Here is a 14,211-nt window from a genome sequence, read left to right as displayed (position 1 = left end):
TTGGAATGGCTATCATTTCATCATTCACCCCTTCGAAGGCTTTGGATGTTGCATTGGCTCCTGATTCTCCTAAATTAGCCAGTTCACGTAATTGCCATTCATTCGATGCTATTCCATAGGGTGGTATCATTACCTTGGTTATTCCATTAAGCCATGTCAAATCCCCTTTAAATCGATGACTTCCATAGGCATTCCTTAGAGTCTTTGTTGCCTAATAAAGGCTACGACATATCCTAAGTAAATGGACCCTATCCAGTTGGCTGGTAACCATGGCTATGCTTTATGGCCACAAATAAAATACATGCAATTATAAGACGTCAGCTTATGGTCCCTTCGTGTCATCCATACTCGAGTGGTCTTCCCGTCCGAACCTTCACTTGAGGCCTTATTATGGACCATCGTCCAGTTAACGGCTGCTATCTTGCTCCTTTCAGGGAGATTTTGTATGGCTGGCCACTTAGTCATTTGGGAACACTTGCTGCGTCCCATTTCTGGTTCTTTATTCTCATTACTCACTAGGCATATTATATCTTCAGGATTTCCTATTCCGGGAGTAAAACTTAGGAAGGGTTGCTGACGGTTATTATTATAATTTGGCTGTTGTCATCAAAGGAAGGTTGTCAGTTTATACTCTGCTGACATCCATTCTGTTAGATCCTTTGTTTCTGAAACCTTTGTTAGGTTTGCACTATTTTGCAATATCAACCATTCTACCATTTCTGATTCATTAAAGGGGACGGATATTAGGGGAATACGCCCTTCAGAGTGGACAGGTAGATGGGAACATATCCAACAACTGGGCAGGTTTCTTTCTTGAGCATACTTATGACTCAGCGCCATAAATACGTTTAACTACAGTTCCATTTGCTCGCGTTTCTGTACCCCGGGTATAATCAATAATGCAAAGCAAAACCCTGTCAAGCACAGCACCATCAGTCCCCATAAACCGTACAGTTCCTTATTCAGTCTTCCTTTTCCTCTTCCTCTGGTTCCTTCTTCCCATCCTCCTGGTCGGGTGGCCTTTTGCAATTGGACGCATGGATCCATGTTAGTCTTTCCTTTTCCTTGATTGCAGTATTGGTCGCCAGCAAGACCTGGTATGGTCCTTCAAATCTTGGTTGTAGACTGCTTTTTCTTTTAAAGATTTTGATGTAAACGAATTCTCAGGGCTGCAGATTATGACACTTCCCTTCTGCTGGTTCGACTTGAGCTTCTTTTACCTGCGAATGAAAGCTGTAAATGCACTTGGTTCGTGCAATATAATAATTCAACATATTTTCCTCCATTTTGTGGATGCCCATTTTTTTTGCAGTAAATGTTGCTGTCAAAGGTAGTCGTTGGGGACGTCCCATAACTATCTCATGCGGTGATAGGCCTGTTGTTCTGTGGGTTACAGATCGCATTACGATCGCAGCAGTTCTGTCCATTTTAATCCAGTGTCATTGCATAATTTTGACAGCTTATTTTTAAGCATTCCATTATACCTTTCAACAAGTCCAACTGATTGTCGATGATAACTGCAAAGAAAACGTTGGTAAATCTGTAAAGATTTACACATTTCTTTTACAACAGTTGCCTTGAAATGTGACCCATTATCGCTAGAAAGCTTAGCAAGGATGCCGAAGTGCGGTACGATTTCCTTTAACAAAAATTTAGCAACAGTACTGGCAACGGCCTTTTTACATGGAAAGGCTTCAATCCATCTAGAGAATACATCTACAATAATTAATACATACTTGAATACCGTACACATAGGTAATTCAATAAGATCCATTTGTAAATGTACAAAACGCACCATTGGATTTGGGTGAGAGGCAGATTCTACTTTTTCAGTCTTACCCAGATTCATTGTCTGACAGGTAACACAATTTTCTCAGATTTGTTCTGCAATTGCCGAAATGCTAGGTGCATACCAAGTTGCCAAAATATATTTTGTCATCCCCCCTTTGCCAGCATGTGTGAATATATGAACCCATCGGGCAATCCATGGAAGTAATGACTTGGACGCCACTACGTGGCCGTCATGGTAAAACCCATATTCCTTCTGGATTTTTGTAACATTGATCCTTCGTCCAGGTCAACACTTCCTCCGTATTGGCCTGTGTCTGAAAGGTCAGCACATCATTAATAGTGTGTGGCGGATCTGAGCAATTATTTTTCCTCAGTGGAAATAGTGACACCTGCATACCCCCTTTTGAAAAAGCTGCTGACTAAGCTGCATTATCAGCTCTAGCGTTTCCACGTGCTAGCTCATTCGACTGGCCTGTATGTGCTTGGCATTTGATGATGGCAAGGTCTCAGGGGCATTGAATGCGCGCAGAAGATTTTCTATTTGTTCTGCATTCTTGATGGTGGTTCCTGAAGATGTCAGGTACCCGCGAATTTTCCAAATTTGTCCATAGTCATGTGTTACCGCTAAAGCATATCTGGAGTTGGTGTAGATATTAACTGTTTGTCCTTTAGCAAGAATACAAGCTCGAGTTAACGCAAACACTTCGGCTTGTTGCGCTGAAAAGGAGTCTGGAAGAGAAGCTGTTTCGACAACATTAAACTGGGTTACAATTGCATAAGCCGCTACAGGTTGGCCCCTATCAATTCGGAAGGCTGATCCGTCAACATATTGCACTAGATCAGGGTTACACTTTAGTACATCCGTTAAATTAATAGGTGGTTTAGTCACTAATTCGTTTATTATTAAACATGAATGGGGTTCGCCGTCTCCTTTCGTGGGGAGTAGAGTGTCTGGACTTAGGTTGTACATCTTTTAATGATAAGGTTCGGATTTGACAACAGTTCAGCTTCATATGTAGTGGTTCTTGCAGAAGTTAGGTGTTGGGTGGCACATTTAGTAAGTAAAATCTCGACAGATTATGGCATATACAAAATGGTTTGATTAATTAGAGTTATTGTCTGAGCCTGTTGTACAGCGTAATAAGCTGCTGACAATAAAGCAAGACATCCTATGTAAAATCTGTACTCAATAACACAAAACCCACACGAGGCACATTCGACGGACAAGGTCACTCTATGACCTGAACCTTTATTCACAGGACCAAGTAGTGCTGACCCTGCTTGGGAGATCCCTTTATATACCTGGAGGACGAGGTAAGGAGTGTTTCCCACAAGTACACATCCTGCGGTCAAGTGTGCACTTCTTAAATATATACAGTATTGCAGTGGTGTTACATTGAGGTTATATACATGACATAGCCTCGCCCCCCTCCCCCCCCCGCCCAAAGTCTTATTGGGATCATAGGTTAATCTTTCAGATGTTCTACGCTCCCTCGTGAAGCGCTGTAGTTGTCGCTCTGCTTGTTAAACCTTGGCGTGAGTGTCTGTCACCTGTGGCGATTCCGGCCTGTCCGGGCTGACCGCAGGGACGTGCATGCTGCTGAATGATCTTGTTGCTCGTTCACTGGCGGTAGTTTGAGCTCCATCTCATGATCTTCCTCAGGTTCTCAGTCTCCATGCTAAACTTTTATTTTACTTGGTCCCGATGCTTACGGCATATTTACCCATTGTGATGTTTAACCACGATGACCCTATTCCCCGCAATTTTCTATTACAGTACCCTCAAGCCATTCGGGCCCCAAGACGTGATTGAGGACAAATACGGGACATTTATTTCTATACATCTCCCCCTTGAATTTCGGTCATAGTACTCGTTTTGTGACTGGCGCTTGCCCTCAACTATGTTGGTCAAGACTTGGTGAATGAGGGACAACCGCTTTTTGATTGCTCGTTTCAAAAGTAGCTCCATGAGCGAGTGTGGTCTGGACCTATAGGCCAGCAAGAGACGCATTAGGAGGCATTGAAGGGAGGGTCATTGAATCCTGATCATGCCCTGTTTAATGATTTGGACCGCACGTTCCGCCTGGCCATTGGAGGCCGGCTTGAATGGTGCATCCTGATATGGTTGATGCCATTGCCTGACATGAACTCCCGGAATTCGTAGCTTATGAAGCATGGGCCTTTATCGCTAACAAGGATGTCCGGCAAGCCGTGGTTAGCAAAGACCGCACGTAGACTCTCCACAGTGGTGGATGTCGTGCACGAATTCAAAATGATGCATTCGATCCATTTCGACTACCCATCTACCACAATGAGAAATATTTTTCCCATGAACTGGCCTGCGTAGTCTACATGAATACATGACCATGGCCTGGTAGTCTAGGGCCACGGGCTGAGTGGGGTCTCCCTGGGGGCATTTCCCAGCTGGGCACACGTCGTACACAGTGTTCCAGGACTGACTCAATTCCCGTCTACCAAACATGTGACCGGGCAATGGCCTTAATCAGCACGATGCCTGGGTACTCGCTGTGCAGTTCCCTGTTGAATGCCTCCCTGCCCACTCAGTGGCATGACTACCTGTCTACCCATAGTATTCAGTCGGCTTGGATGGAGAACTCATCAATCCGTCTGTGAAACGATCTGACCTCCTCAGGTAATGCTCCGCGTGTGGGCGCCCAATCCCCAATCAGGACACCTTTCTTCATCTGAGATAGGAGGGGATCTCTGTTTGTCCAGACTTTGATCTGGCTGGCTGTGATGGGGGAACCTGCGCTGTCAAAGGCCTCAATGGCAATGAGCATCTCAGCGTTTTGCTCTGCTGCCCACTCGGTGGTGGCCATTGGAAGCCTGCTAAGCACGTGAGCACGACTTTCAGTGCTGGACCGGTGCCGGATGGAGTAGTCATATGCAGCCAGCGTGAGAGCCCATGGCTGTATGCGGGCTGATGCATTGGCATTGACAGCCTAGCTATCTGACAACAGGGAGGTTAACGGCTTGTGTTCCGTTTCTAATTCGAAGCTCCTGCCAAAAAGGCACTGATGCATAGACACAAGCGAGTGCCTCCTTCTCGACCATCCCATATCCCCGTTCTGCTTGCGAGAGCGACCTGGAGGCATTGGCCACAGGTTATAGTTGGTCCTCAGCATTACCCTGCTGCAACATGCACCAACCCCACAGGACGATGCATCACATGTAAGAACCAATTTCTTACAGGGGTCGTACAGGGTCAACAACTTAGTTGAATAAAGTAGGTTCCGCGCCCGATTGAAAGCCCGTTCCTGACAGTCCCTCCAAAACCAATCGCAATGCTTACACAGGAGCACGTGTAGCGGCTCCAAGAACTTGCTTCAGTTCGGCAGAAAGTTCCCGAAATAATTCAAGAATGCCAGAAAAAAACGCAACTCCGATATGGTGCCAGGCCTGGGCCCTCGTCGAATCGGCTCTGTTTTGGATTCGGTGGGCCGAATCCTATCTGCAGCAACCCTCCTGCCCAGAAACTCAACCTCAGGAGCCAAAAAACACACATTTTGACTTCTTGAGTCGCAGGCCTACCTGGTCCAGTCGGCATAGCACCCCCTCCAGGTTGTGGAGATGTTCCTCGGTGTCTCGACCCATGATGAGGATGTTGTCCTGAAATACGATTGTTCCAGCAATGGATTTCAGCAGTCTTTCCATGTTTCTTTGAAAAATCGCGGCCGCTGTACGAATGCCAAACGGGCAACTGTTGAAAACGAACAATCCCTTGTGTGTGGTGAAGGTGGTCAGCAGTTTAGATTCGTTGGTCAGTCCTTTGGTCATATAGGCTGAAGTGAGGTCCAACTTGGCAAACAGCATGCCGCCTGCCAGCGTGGAGAAAAGATCCTCCGTTCTCTGGAGCGGGTATTGGTCTTGAAGGAACATACGATTGATAGTGGCCTCGCAGTTGCCACAGATCCTGACAGAGCCATACGCTTTTTGGACGGGAACGATGGGGCACGCCTAATCGCTGAATTCAACGGGGGAGATGATGCCTTCTCTCAGCAACCGGTCCAATTCGCTCTCAATTTTCTCCCGCATCACATATGGCACCACGCTCGCTTTGTGGTGCACTGGTCTGGCGTTCGGGGTGATCCGTTTCACTACTTTGAGATATTTCAACGTACAGAAGCCAGATGGAATAGTGACTCAAATTGTTGTAGGATTTGTGGTCACGAACTTCACTCCACAGAGGACATTGTGTGCACATCCCCCACCCCCCCGCCATTTCCAGTTGATCTCAGCTAACCTGCTCTTCCCCAACAGTGCGGGACCATTGCCCTGGACAATCCAGAGCAGCAGTCGGTTCACTGCTCCATTGTGTGTGACCACTGCCTAGCACCGGAATTATTTATTTGGTATACGTCCATAGTTGTGTCTCAATGCGTTCTAGTTTGTGTCTACTGGCTTTGAGTGGCCATAGCTTTCCGAATTGTTGAAGGCTCATGAGTGACTGACTTACCCCCGTGTCCAGCTCCATGCGTACAGGGATGCCATTTAATTAAACCCTTATCCTCATTGGTAGCGTTTTGGTATATGAGCTGTGAATGTTTGCCACATGAATCCACTGAAATTCAGCGTCCAATGATTTGCCCCAAGAGTCATCCTGCCTCACAGACACCTCTTCTGGTACATCCACCTCGTAAATTAGCCTGGTTGCAGGCTTCTTGCACATTCGAGCTAAATGACCACTGAGGTTACAATTTCTGCAGACAAACTGTTGAAACCTGAAAATCCTAGCAGAATGTTTGCCCCCACACCTCCAGCATGAGCCGAGATTCCCATTGTTGTGAACAAAGGAGCTATGACCCGGCATTCCTCGCTGATTGTCCCTTTGACTGCTTTTGAATACCCTGTTAATGGGTGTCAATGGCCCCAACCCGGACATCATTGTCCACTGTGATGGCGTAAATGTCCGTTCAGCCTGCTATTGTCTCTGTTGAAAATCTTATCTGGGGTCTATTGCTGCATAGGATGTGTCGAACTGCCCTTGACTGCCTGCAGGGCTCTGAGTCGCGTTTATGATATTCACTGCCTGATCCCCCGCAGCGCTGGAGGCAGAATTGCACCCCTATATTATTTTGCTTTCCTCCCCCTCTGCCACGAAAATCTGAGCCATCAACGCCTCTGCTTCTAACTTCAAGCCCTTGGTCTCAATTAGCTTTCGCAAAATCCACGCATGACCGATTCCATCAATAAAAAAATCTCTTAACATCTCCCCCCTGCAGGCGTCTGTGAACTTACAGAGGCTGGCCAAACGACGGAGGACCGCAACAAAGTCCGTTATGCTCTGTCCTTCATGACATCCGTGGGTATAGAATCTTTGTCAGGCCATGTGTATACTGCTTGCCGTTTTGAGGTGCTCACCGATTAGTTTATTTAGCGCTTCAAAGGTTTTGTCCACCGGATTTTCGTGTGCGAGTAGGCCCTTCATGAGCGTGTAAGTCTTAGGCCCACAGTTGGTCAGCAGATGTGCATTTCGCTTGCCAGCCGCTGCATCTCCCAGCCACTCTGTCATGACTAAGCTTTGCTGGAGTCTCCCAGTGAAATCGTCCCAGTCCTCACCAACAAAATACCGTTCCTCTGTGCTACCCCTGGCTCCTGGGTCGTTGATTCAAGTTTCTCGTCACCAATGTAATGTTCTTACTCAATGGAACATAACCCACACGAGGCACGTTCTATGGACAAGGTCACTCTATGATCTGAACCGTTATTCACAGGACCAAGAAGAGATGACCTGCGTGGGACCTCCCTTTATATACCTGAATGACCAGGTAAGGAGTGTCCCCAAATGTTCACCCCCTGTGGTCAAGGTGTGCATTGTTGAGTATACACTGTATTGCAGTGGTGTTACATGGAGGCTACATACATGACAGGGACAGTGCGTTCATTGCCCAGTGAGTGGGAACAATGTGTGGGGACAGTGCGTTCATTGCCCAGTGAGTGGAAACAATGTGTGGAAATATTGCGGGCTCCCATTGTCTTGTGAGTGGGCAACAATGTGTGGCAACAGTGCCGGCTCCCAGAGCCCAGTGTTTTTTCTGGAACAATGTGTGGGGACAATGCGGTCATTGTCCAGTGAGTGTGAACAATGTGTGGGGACAGTGAGGGCTCCTATTGCCCAATAAGTGTGAACAATGTGTTGGTTCAGTGCAACCATTTCCCAGTGAGTGTGAACAATGTGTGGGGACAGTGCGGTTATTGCCCAGTGATTGAGAACAATGTGTGGGTGCAGTGCAGTCATTGCCCAGTTAATGTGAGCAATGTGTGGGGACACTGCGGGCTCCCATTATCCAATGATTAATGAGAGATGTGTCGGGACAGTGCAGCTCCTATTTCAGAATATGGACACTCAGTATCTAAACCATTCCCAGGTGGATATTGGGCCACTTCATTAAACAGTTAAAATTAATTTCCAATCACAAGTTAGAGAGTGGACTCTCAGTTTCCCATATGAATGTAAAGATAGCCTATGTCACTTGGGCTGGTGGTAATTTCCCAGTCCGCAGTCAGCAGCAGCAAGAGAAATGGAAACTAAATGAGAACAGGTTCCAAGAATGAATTGTGGGCTGATGCAGGTGGCTCAACCTTGGCTATCAAAGGGACATCAGGGATAGTATTAAAGGCAAGGAAGTGGCATAAAAATTGGCCAGAAATAGCAGTGAACCCGGGGAATGGGATAAATTTACAACTAAGCAGAGGAGGACAAAGGGTTTGATTAGGGCAGGGAAAATAGAGTATGAGAGGAAGCTTGCAGTGAACATTAAGACGGACGGCAAAAGCTTCAATTGATATGTAAAGAGAAAAAGGTTAGTAAAGACAAACATAGGTCCTCTGCAGTCAGAATCAGGCGAAGTCATAACGGGGAACAAAGAAATGGCAGATCAATTCAGCAATTACTTTGGTTCGGTATTGACTAAGGAGGACACAAACAACCTTCCGGATATAAAATGGGTCAGAGGGTCTAGTAAGAAGGAGAACTGAGGGACTTCCTTATTCGTCGGCAAATTCTGTTGGGGAAATTGATGGGTTTGAAGGCCGATAAATCACCAGGGCCTGATGGACTGCATCCCAGAGTACTTATAGATGTGGTCTTGGAAATAGCTGATGCATTGACAGTAATTTGCAAACATTAGATAGGCTCTGTATCAGTTCCTATCGAATGGAGGGTAGTAAATGTAACCCCACTTTTTAAAAAAGGAGGGAGAGAGAAAATATGGAATTATAGACCGGTCAGCCTGACATCGGTAGTGGGTAAAATGATGGAATCAATTATTAAGGATGCCATAGCAGCGCATTTGGAAAGAGGTGACATGATAGGTCCAAGTCAGCATGGATTTGTGAAAGGGAAATCATGCTTGACAAATTTTTTGAGGATTTTTGCAGTAGAGTGGACAAGGGAGAACCAGTTGTTGTGGTGTACTTGGACTTTCAGAAGGCTTTCGACAAGGTCCCACACAAGAGATTAATGTGCAAAGTTAAAGCACATGGGAGTTGGGGTAGTGTGTTGACGTGGATTGAGAACTGGTTGGCAGACATGAAGCAAAGAGTTGGAGTAAACGTGTACTTTTCAGAATGGGAGTCAGTGACTAGTGGGGTACTGCAAGGTTCTTTGCTGGGGCGCCAGCTGTTTACATTGTACATTAATGATTTAGACGAGGGGATTAAATGTAGTATCTGCAAATTTGCAGATGACACTAAGTTGGGTGGCAGTGTGAGCTGCGAGAAGGATGCAATGAGGCTGCAGATTGACTCGGATAGGTTAGGTGAGTGGGCAAATGCATGGCAGATGAAGTATAATGTGCATAAATGTGAGGTTATCCACTTTGGTGGTAAAATCAGAGTGATAGACTATTATCTGTATGGTGACAGATTAGGAAAAGGGGAAGTGCAATGAGACCTGGGTGTCATTTTACATCAGTCATTGAAGGTTGGCATGCAGGTGCAGCAGGCGATTAAGAAAGTAAATGACACGTTAATCTTCATAGTGAGAGGATTTGAGTACAGTTGTACAGGGCCTTGGTGAGGTCACACCTGGAGTATTGTGTACATTTTGGGTCTCCTAATGTGAGGAAGGGCATTCATGCTATTGAGGGAGTGCAGAGAAGTTTCAGCAGACAGATTCACGGGACGCAGAACTGACATATCAAGGAAGACTGGAACAACTGGGCTTGTATTCACTGGATTTCAGAAGAATGAGAGGGGATCTCATAGAAACGTTTAAAATTCTGGCAGGTTTAGACAGGTTAGATGCAGGAAGAATGTTCCCAATTTTGGGGAAGTCCAGAGCCAGGGATCACAGTCTAAGGATAAGGGGTAAGCCATTTATGACCGAGATGAGGAGAAACTTCTTCACCCAGAGAGTGGTGAACCTGTGGAATTCTCGACCACAGAAAGTTGTTGAGCCAATTCACTTAATATATTCAGAAAGGAGTTAGATGTAGTCCTTACTACTAGGGGGGGTCCAGGAGTATGGCGAGAAAGCAGGAATAGGGTACTGAAGTTGCATGTTCAGCCATGAACTCATTGAATGGCGGTGCAGGCTCGAAGGGCCGAATGGCCTACTCCTGCACCTATTTTCTATGTTTCTATGTTTCCTGATACATTCTTACTTTTACTTTGGATAAGATATTAGAGTGCGTGACTATGTATCTGGGAGGGCTGACCATGTCTGACACGGGGACGAAGAGCACAGCATGGAATATAACGTACAATTCATGCTGGCTTTTATTATTTTCAGCATTGAAATAATTTAACAAGGAGACTCAGTGGGTATTTTACCCCATTCTTCAAATCCTCTCTGAATTTACTCTGCGTCCCTACATAAATAAATGGGTTGATGCAAGAACTCAAAAACTGAAGCATAAAACCACTTTCCTCCAGAATAAAATTTGATTGCTTGAAATTGGAACCTGAGAAATAACTAACCTTCGCAATCCGTACATAAAGGAAAGTTATCAGAAACAATAAATATAACAGGATGAAACTGCCCGAGATACAGAAGAGTAAGACGATGGACTTTCTCCGGTTCTCCATTTCTGGGTCGCTCTGATTCTCTTCACTGCTCTGGCCCCGCAGTCTTCTGCGGATCTTAATGGCCACTAGAATGTGTCTGATAGTCAGAGCATTGAGCAGCAAAATCAGAACGAACGGGAGCCATGGAGTTAAAATGCGGCGAATCCAGTCATATGCAGCCCATGCAGGTGAGGTATAAAATGCCGATTTTACCCTGCAGAACCAGGGTATGTTGTTAATTATGTATAAAGGTTCGTATATAAAATACACGATGGTAGTTTGCAAGTAGCTCAGGGCAAAGACAGTTCCTATAACTATCGCCGCTGTATTCTTGGTGCAATATTTTGTTTTCAGCTTCTGGCAAGAAATGGCCACAAATCGATCAAAGGTAAAAGCGATCGTCAACCAGACAGAGCTGTCTATGGATGCATAAATTAAGGCAGAACGGACACGACAGACTGGAGTGATGGACAGGAAACTGTACATGAAATAAATACCAGCAATCCGGTTTAATATCACAGCAGTGATAATGACCAGGAGATCCGCCATCGCCATGGACACCAGGTACCGAGTGATACATCTGGAGAGACCGCACCTTCCTCGGGACAGGATTACAATCACTGCCAGGTTAGCTGTAAGGGAGGTGGAGGGCGACAGAGTGTGAATGTATGTGAGAGCACAACAGGAAACTTATTGGTCCGTCTCGCAGCAAAATCAACCTTTTGACAGGATTGTATGTGAAATTTACAGCTTTGACACGTGATCTTGATTTAATAATCACCCGGATTAAAATTAAGACAAGCCAATGATATCGGAATATAAAATAACACAATGAATCATAATGGAGAACACGAAAGCATCGAACACATCGAAACCAAAACAATTGACAAGACAAATAACATTTCATTAACGCATTACAGAAGATATTTGACAGGGTATCAAGGAGAGGCAATAAAAATAGGCAAAATACATTCAAAACGGATTATGTCCTGTGGGTAACCGAAAATGCCCTACCACCAACTCCTTTCCTTAGCCACCGACACCTTTGCTCTGCCTGGCAACTATCTGAGGTTGACCAGACTGTTTGCATGTTGGTGCCCTATTTGAACCTGCATTGAGTTTCAAACCACATGTCTGCTCCCTCACCAAGACCGTCTATTTCCAGCTCAGTAGCATCGCCCGTCTCCGTCCCTGTCTGAGGTATTCAGCTCTTGAAACTCTTATCCATGCGTTTATTATCTCTAGACGTGACTATTACAATATTCTCTTGGCCGGCTTCCCACTGTCCACCCTCCATAAACTTGAGCTCATTCAAAACTCTGCCGCCCAAATCCTCACTTGCACTAAGACCCTTTCACCCATCACAACTGTGCTCGCTGACCTACATTAGCTCCTGGTCCAGCAACGTCTCAAATTTAAAATGCTCACAGATGTTTGCAAATCTCTCCATAGCTTCCAATCTCTCCAACATCCTTCAGCCCTGCTTCACTACGAGATCTTTGCATCGACCTCCTCCTTTTGGAAGCTCCTCAATTGTTATCTATTTGCCCAAACTTCTGGTGAGGTGATATCTCTTCATGTGGTTAGTTGTAAAAATGTGTTCCATAACGCTCCACTGCAGCATTTTTGCACTTTCAAGGAGCACGTTGTAGCTGTTGACAATATGATTCCCAGTACAGCAACAAAACATAATCGGAAATACATGCACAAAAGCAAAATGTAGCGGATGCTGGAAATCTGAAATAAAAACAGAAAGTGCTGGAATTACTCTGCCGGTCAGGCAGCATCTGTGGAAAGAGAAACATTTAACATGTGAGGTCGATGGACTCTGCTGGGAACAGGATAACGATCGATATGCAAGTGCAGAGACAGGGAAATGCATCGAGAGAAGGAAAGAAAAAAGGGAAGATCAATGAATGGGTAGATGGCACCAGTGTTTAAATGACAAAAAGGATGAAGGTGCAAGATAACAAGGGAAGCTAATGTGACGAGAAAAAAAAACAAAAGCTGGGTCTAGCGGAGGTGTAAATGACCACAGCAGAATGATTACCAACAACTGGTGTCAGAAAAAGTGGTGGATATGTTCTGAAACTGTTGATTTCAATGTTGAGTCCGAAACTTTGTAAATTACCTAAGCGAAAGACGATTTGATGTTCCTAGAATTTCCTTTGAGCTTCATTAGAACAGGGCAGGAGGCCTAGGACAGAGAGATCGCGGTGTGAGTGGGGTGGAGTATCAAAACGACAGACGAGCAGAAGCTCAGTGTCATACGTGCGACTGAATGAAGGTGTTCAGCAAAGCGAACAACCAACCAGCATTTCATCTCCCGAATATAGCTAAGACCACATCATGACCATTGAATACAGTATACTGATTTGCAAGAACTACCAGCAAATATATGGGCACAGTTATACATGCGTGAGAATATCACTCACAGTGAAATAACAACAAGACAATAGGAAATATAATTGCACAGTTATAATAGTGTGATAATACCACGTACAGTGAAATACTAATAACACAATAAGAATTATAGGCACAGTTGTACTAGTGCGATATAACACTCACAATGAATTACGTTTAATTCATCCTTGAATCCGAGGCACTGCTTTAGAAGAAGAAGAATTACCAATAACACAAAAGGAAATATATGCATATGATTATAATTGTGTGATACCACAAACAGAGCAATAACAATAACCCAATATTAAATACAATCAACACGGTTATACTGGTGCGATTATAGCAATTCACAGTGAAGTACCAATCACACAATAGGAAATTTATGTACACAGTTATAAGTATGTGATACCAGTCACAGTGCAGTGACATATAATATTCAATTTCAATCAAACATCACTCGGAGCTAATAAAGTGATACCGTTGAAGATGCGGTTCTCCGGAACACACATTAAAACAAATAAGGAAGAATCAGACACTCAAATTAAGTAGTGATTCCGTTAAGGTAAATAAATGATTCCTTTAAATGGGTTAACATAGACCTTGCAACGTCCGAAATAACCAATTGAATGGTGAGAAGCATTGCGGAAATAAGGTCAGTGATACAGTTAACTATTATTTCCCCTAACTAATAATTAACTGAAGTACTTTACCTGGAACCCCGATAGCTGCAATGACGGGATAGTAAATGGCAAACACCAGACCTTTTGGTACTCCGTGCATTTCTATCAGAAGTTCTGAGCCTGTTCTGCACTACAATCAGAGATTGTCACATTTATACCTGATTATGGGCTCCAGGGATATCACCACATGGCCTGATCTTTTATATTAATTAAACTAATTGAAACAAACAGATTAGTGCAGCCGATGTCAGCATCGTGTTTATATTTTGATGGAAAGGAATGTCTTGAAACAGTTCTGATACGGGAA

General features: G+C 44.7%; 1 protein-coding gene across 1 annotated transcript; it reads right to left on the bottom strand.

Annotated features, from left to right (window-relative positions):
• Window positions 1-10,542: 10,542 nt before the first annotated feature.
• LOC139248175 (probable G-protein coupled receptor 139) lies at window positions 10,543-14,004 on the bottom strand. Its single transcript, XM_070871916.1, has 2 exons — window positions 13,935-14,004; window positions 10,543-11,453 (listed from the first exon to the last, which is right to left on the bottom strand). Exons 1-2 carry the CDS (start codon window positions 14,002-14,004, stop codon window positions 10,543-10,545), a joined length of 981 nt encoding a protein of 326 aa, XP_070728017.1.
• Window positions 14,005-14,211: the final 207 nt, after the last annotated feature.

Source organism: Pristiophorus japonicus, unplaced genomic scaffold, assembly GCF_044704955.1.
Source record: "Pristiophorus japonicus isolate sPriJap1 unplaced genomic scaffold, sPriJap1.hap1 HAP1_SCAFFOLD_29, whole genome shotgun sequence".
NCBI lineage: Eukaryota > Metazoa > Chordata > Chondrichthyes > Pristiophoridae > Pristiophorus > Pristiophorus japonicus.
The sequence above is the reverse complement of the archived record's forward strand: the minus strand, read 5'-3'. Positions and strand labels throughout refer to the sequence as shown.